The sequence below is a fragment of the Alnus glutinosa genome, chromosome 4 (genome assembly GCF_958979055.1).
Source record: "Alnus glutinosa chromosome 4, dhAlnGlut1.1, whole genome shotgun sequence".
Taxonomy (NCBI): Eukaryota; Viridiplantae; Streptophyta; class Magnoliopsida; order Fagales; family Betulaceae; genus Alnus; species Alnus glutinosa.
The window spans coordinates 26,903,024-26,908,689 of NC_084889.1; the positions used below are offsets into that span (position 1 = coordinate 26,903,024).

Consider the following 5,666-nt stretch of genomic DNA (forward strand, 5'->3'; position numbering starts at 1 on the left):
GTTAAGTGTACTTCACATCCAATCCAAAAAGAGACTTTACATGTCTTGGAAGGTAGGGCACAAAGTGCAATTCGTGAGAAAATTGGTGATTCAAAACTTTATATCATAGTGGATGAAGCTCGAGATGAATCCAAAAGAGAGTAAATGGATCTTATTCTAAGGTTTGTTGACAAAGAAGGTTTTGTAAGACAACGTTTCTTTGATCTTGTGCATATTGAAGACACTGTCTTGACTTTTAAGAAGAATATATTTGTTGTCCGTTCTCGTCACAATTTCAACATACAAAATATTCGGGGTCTAGAATATGATAGTGCTAGTAATATGTGTAGTGACTAGAGTTACAATCTTTATTTATTAATGATGGCCCTTATGCTTATTATGTGCATTTCATTGCTCATTGACTACAACTAACATTAGTTGCATCATCAAGAGAATTAATTTCAATTGGTCAATTTTTTTTTTTTACAAACTTAAGTTCATTGTTAATATATTTAGCGTTTCATGTAAACGCAATGATGAACTGCAAGCCGCTTGAGTAGCAGAAATTGCGCATATGATTTCTATTGAACTTGAAACCGGAAGAGGGACAAATCAAATTGGTACTTTAAAATGAGCTAGAGATACAAGGTGGAGCTCTTATTTTAATTTTGTAAGCAGCTTGATAAGGATGTTTGGAGCAACTTTGACAATTCTTAATAACATAATAAGTGATGGCTCCACGTATTCTTAACGGGTGATGCCAATGTAGCATACAACGTTAAGATGTCATTTGAGTTTGTCCCTCTTCAACATTGCGTTTACAAGATCCTATTACAGTCGAGCACCATTATCAAATTGACATATTTATGGCTACAATAGGCTGCCAGTGCAAGAAATAATTTGGGAAAAGTTTAATGAGAAAGCAATGGAACTTCTTCTTCTTTAGCTCAACCTTGGAAGTTGGATCCCAAGAATGCATTACAAATCCTTCAATATCAATGATATTTGTTGGAAGAATCGCACTTTGTTTTGTTTTGGAATTCTTGATTGCAAATGCAGCAATAAAGCAAAAACTAGCAAAAAAGAAAAAAGAATGCTCGATTGTTCACTCAATGTGTTCTGTGCAAGAAGTAACAAGATTCCCTCTCTTTCTTTTTTTCTTTCGTTTTAGTTTTAAGAGCATTCACACCCGGCTAGCTGAAAGTTACTTAGGCCTACATCCCACTAGCTACTTGAGCAAAAAAAATTTGATGAACTGCTACAATGCTCACCAAATTTGTTGAGCCAGATGTAAATGCTTGCTGAGCGAAGAGTAAATGATAAACAATCAATGCAAGGGGTATATATTATATACCTATAAAGAACCATTTCAGGTAAGTCATAAACTACCCAATGACACTCAAATTCAAGCAGGTGCAATGGAGACTTTATCAACCTGAACAATGTACTCAAGCGTTGCAAAAGCAGGAATTTGCACACCAGTACCCAACTCTGCACCCTTCTCCCCAAATCCCAAACTAGGAGGAATTATCACTTTCCTTTTACCCCCTGCCTTCATAGATCTTAATGCATATTCTATTCCTTCACACACTCCCTTGCTGTATGGCCTAGACCCCATTACCAGAGCCAATGGCTTCTTGTCACCACCAAATGTATCCACAAACACTTCCCCACTGCCTTCTACTTTTCCCTTGAGATCGATAACAACCAAGTCTCCTGGCCTTGGAGAAGCCCCGCCGCCAACTCTCAATTCATAATACCTGATCAAAAATTTGTGCATGTAAGAAAAATGAGGATAATTAAGTAATTCAAACGTCATGTTATGGGGCAATGATCATAAAACACATATACCTTATGCCATTAGCCAAGACCACCTCCTCTTCCTTATCAACATTTCTGTAGAAAATAAATTTGGTTATTGGTTGCATTTCGAAGGACCACTTTATGAAGAGTATCTCTATTTCCATAGAAAGATCAAAGCAATATATTTCAGTCATCCAGTCACTCAGTGGGTATAGCACAAAATTTTAGATAGATGACATCTGTTATTTTAAAAAACAATGTATCAAAGCCTTGACATGTTGCCAAAATTTGAGCATTTGTTCGAAGCTAAGATTTTGTGTTTCTCAGTTAGCTGCAGGCGTTTATCAAAATCTTTGTATTGATTTCTTACATGCTTGCCTTGATTTTGGTATTGATATATTTGGTGTTTGCCTTTAAAGTTATTAACTTTGTTAGTCTGATTGATAATAATTTGGGGTCTAAATCTTAATTTTCACACTCAACACTGCAAAAAATAAAATTTTCACTTTGTCGACTGGTTATGATGAAAGACATTTGTTCGAGCATGTAGAGAAAAAAAAAATTATTATATAAACCTCATATTTTCAAGAAAAACTCAGCTCGAACAGTTGGCATATGAAAATTTTTGTGACGGATAGTGGACAAAGATCACAAACCGGGTATCTGCTTCTTGCTGGGAGACTTCAATGCGGGTCTTAATCTGTTCAGAGATTACACCGGCGGCGAGGAAGCCAGCCCACGCAAGGCCAGCACCGAGCCCGAAGCGCCTGGTCAAGGAGGAAGCTATCCAGTCTGTGGTTTCAACAGTGGAGCGCTTGGTGGGTTTCTGCCGTTCCGCTTTAACAGAGACTGGTGCTTGCTGCTCCGATGAAGTGGTAGCTAGCGGCGGAGATGGTACTGTTGGAGATTGAGGCTGTGAAGGTGGAGTTGGTGGAGGAGGTGGCGTTTGTGATGACGAAGAGAAGTGGGGTTTTACAATTGGGTGGGAGAGAAATGGTGGGGAGCCGAAGACTGAAGCCATTGTCAGTATAGAAGATAACAGAAGAAGCTTTCCTTTTGTAAAGATAGAGATGTAAGATATGAGAGACAGGGGACACTCGTACCATATTCACAGCAATATGTTGGGTTTGGTCCCTACCTTATCCACAAATTTGGGCGTTTTATTAAGGGAGGGAATGCAAAATGACATGAAATAAGAGGAATGGAAATATTTTGATATAATCGTTAAGATTAAGTAGTCATTATTAACAATTACGATCTAACTGTTATTTAAATTTAATCTAACGGTTAAAAATAGGTGTCTGTTAATATCGGATGATTAGATTTTAATGATAGTTGAATTAGCAGTTATTTATTGTTAATTACAAAATTAACTGCTCGTGCATCCTTCGACCTCATTGATTTGCTCCTCATGTCAACATGGAAAAAGTCAGGCTTCACTTTGGCTCTTCAAGTTCATTATCTTCTTTTCTTCTACAATTACTTTTTCTAGATGTATGGGGCCTATTGCTCTTCTTTCTATCGATAATAAAAGATATTATTTATCTATTGTTGATGATTTTAGCAAATACACTTGGTGTTTTCCTTTATTCAACAAATCAGATGTCACCAAATCTTTTCTGCAATTCAAATTAATAGTGGAAAAACACTTTGGTTTCCAAATTCGGTCTGTTCAAAGTGACAATGAAGGTGAATTTCAACCTCTCAAAACTGTCTTCCATTCAATGAGCATCTCATATCGTTTAAGTTGTCCACATACTCATCACCAAAATGGTACCGTGGAACGCAAACATCGTCATCTTGTTGAAACAGGTCTGGCTTTTCTTGCTCATGCCTTAGTTCCCCTCAATTTTTGGGATGAAGCTTTTGAGTCCTCTTGCTATCTAATCAATCGCCTACCCTCCAAGGTTACATCCCACAAATCTCCTTATGAAATTCTCTTCAAATCATCTCCTGATTATGCATTTCTCAAAGTTTATGGCTATGAATATTGGCCATTTTTACACCCTTACAATAGCAATAAACTTGCATTCAAATCTAAATCCTGCATATTTATTAGTTATAGCAAACAACATACCGGTTATAAATGCCTTCATCTCTCATCTGGTCGAGTTTACATAGCAAGACATGTTATTTTCAATGAAAAATCTTTTCCTTTCACTCAAGTGTCTTCAACTCCTCCATCATCATCCACTCATTCCTCCCTCTTTGTCTCTTCCGACCAATATCAATCTTGATCTTCCTTCACCAGTCAGTCTGCCCTCCCTTTCCTCAATGGAGCATTTACCTCATTTAAATAATTCCTCTCCTATCTCCCCACCTTTGACTAATATTAACCCAGAAGATACTGCACTGCCCATTATTTCAGCACATCCACATGGCATGGTAATCAAATCTAAACACCACATTCATAAACCAAAAATATTTCATGATGGTACCATTCGATACCCTGCTCCTCAAGCTCTCACTACCACTCTTGGCAGTTCAGTTGACAGTGATGAAATTAAGCCAACCTCCTTTACAACAGCTAATAAATCTCCAACATGGAGACAGGCTATAAATGAAGAGTTTGATGCTCTTCTCAAGAATGGCACCTGGAATTTAGCTGCTCCTACTCCTTCGATGAACATTGTTGGCTCGAAGTGGATATTCAAAATCAAAAGACATGCAAATGGCAGCATTGAAAGATACAAAGCCTGGTTAGTCGCCAAGGGGTTTCATTAACAATCGGGAGTGGACTTTGCAGAAACCTATAGCCCTGTAGTGAAACCGATCACTATACGAACTGTTCTCTCACTTGCAGTCTCCAACAGTTGGGAAATCCGGCAGATTGATGTTAGTAATGCATTTCTCCATGGCTTCATCAAAGAGGATGTCTATATGGTTCAATCCTCGGGTTTCAACCATCCTCAATATCCACATGCAGTGTGCAAATTGCAAAAGGCATTGTATGGCCTTAAACAAGCTCCCCGAGCTCGGTACTCTCGGTTGAGCACAAAACTTCTTGACATGGGGTTTGTTAGTTCCAAATCTGATCAGTCCTTGGTCCTGTTTAATACTGATACACTTGTGATGTTTGTTCTAGTTTATGTAGATTAAATTGTCATCACTAGTTCTGTTCCAGGTATCATTGATAAACTTATTCAAGAATTATAATTTGATTTTGCGATAAAATATTTGAGTCCTTTACACTTTTTCTTAGGGGTTGAAGCTACATGGCACGATGATATGTTGTATCTCTCACAACAAAGGTACATCATTGATCTTCTCAAAAGAACAAATATGTCTCTTGCCAAGCCAATTACCTCTCCTATGTCGTCTACAACTATTCTAAGCAAAGAGATTGGTCACAAAGTTGAAGATCATTTTCTCCATAGAAGCACGATTGGTTCTTTGCAATACCTCTCCTTGACCCAACCTAATCTTGCATTTGTTGTAAACAAAGTTTCCCAATTCATGCAAGACCCCTGGGAAACACATTGGGCTGCTGTGAAGAGGATCCTACGTTACTTAAAATTCAACTTCAATCAAGGTCTCTGCATTCAGAAATCTCCTTCACGTCAACTACTGACCTTTACAGATTCTGATTGGGCTAGATGCCCGGACGACAGGCGATCAACATTAGGCTATTGTGTTTTTCTTGATCCAAATCTACTCTCATGGAGCTCTATAAAGCAACTAACGGTATCCCGACCCAGCACAGAAGCATAATACAAGGCACTTGCTAATGCTGCAGCCGAACTTGTTTGGATTCAATCCCTGCTCAAAGAACTTGGTATTTTTCTCCCAAAGGCTCCTATCTTACACTATGACAATATAGGTGCTACATTTCTTACCTCCAATCCAGTATTTCATGCTAGGATAAAGAATATTGTCATTAATTA

General features: G+C 38.0%; 1 protein-coding gene across 1 annotated transcript; it reads right to left on the minus strand.

Annotated features, from left to right (window-relative positions):
* Nucleotides 1–1,299: 1,299 nt before the first annotated feature.
* On the minus strand, nucleotides 1,300–2,876 carry LOC133866682 (peptidyl-prolyl cis-trans isomerase FKBP17-2, chloroplastic). The gene is made up of 3 exons (XM_062303289.1): nucleotides 2,439–2,876; nucleotides 1,831–1,875; nucleotides 1,300–1,739 (listed from the first exon to the last, which is right to left on the minus strand). Exons 1-3 carry the CDS (start codon nucleotides 2,801–2,803, stop codon nucleotides 1,385–1,387), a joined length of 765 nt encoding a protein of 254 aa, XP_062159273.1. The 5' UTR covers nucleotides 2,804–2,876; the 3' UTR covers nucleotides 1,300–1,384.
* Between the last annotated feature and the right edge of the window lie 2,790 nt (nucleotides 2,877–5,666).

What these genes read in the sequence shown, in the direction of transcription:
- LOC133866682 (XM_062303289.1), bottom strand. Translation starts at nt 2,803, where the DNA reads ATGGCTTCAGTCTTCGGCTCCCCACCATTTCTCTCCCACCCAATTGTA. An exon ending in CAGCAAGAAGCAGATACCCG is followed by an intron (nt 1,876 to 2,438) that starts GTTTGTGATCTT and finishes TATTTTCTACAG; the next exon opens with AAATGTTGATAAGGAAGAGG. An exon ending in GTCTTGGCTAATGGCATAAG is followed by an intron (nt 1,740 to 1,830) that starts GTATATGTGTTT and finishes ATTTTTGATCAG; the next exon opens with GTATTATGAATTGAGAGTTG.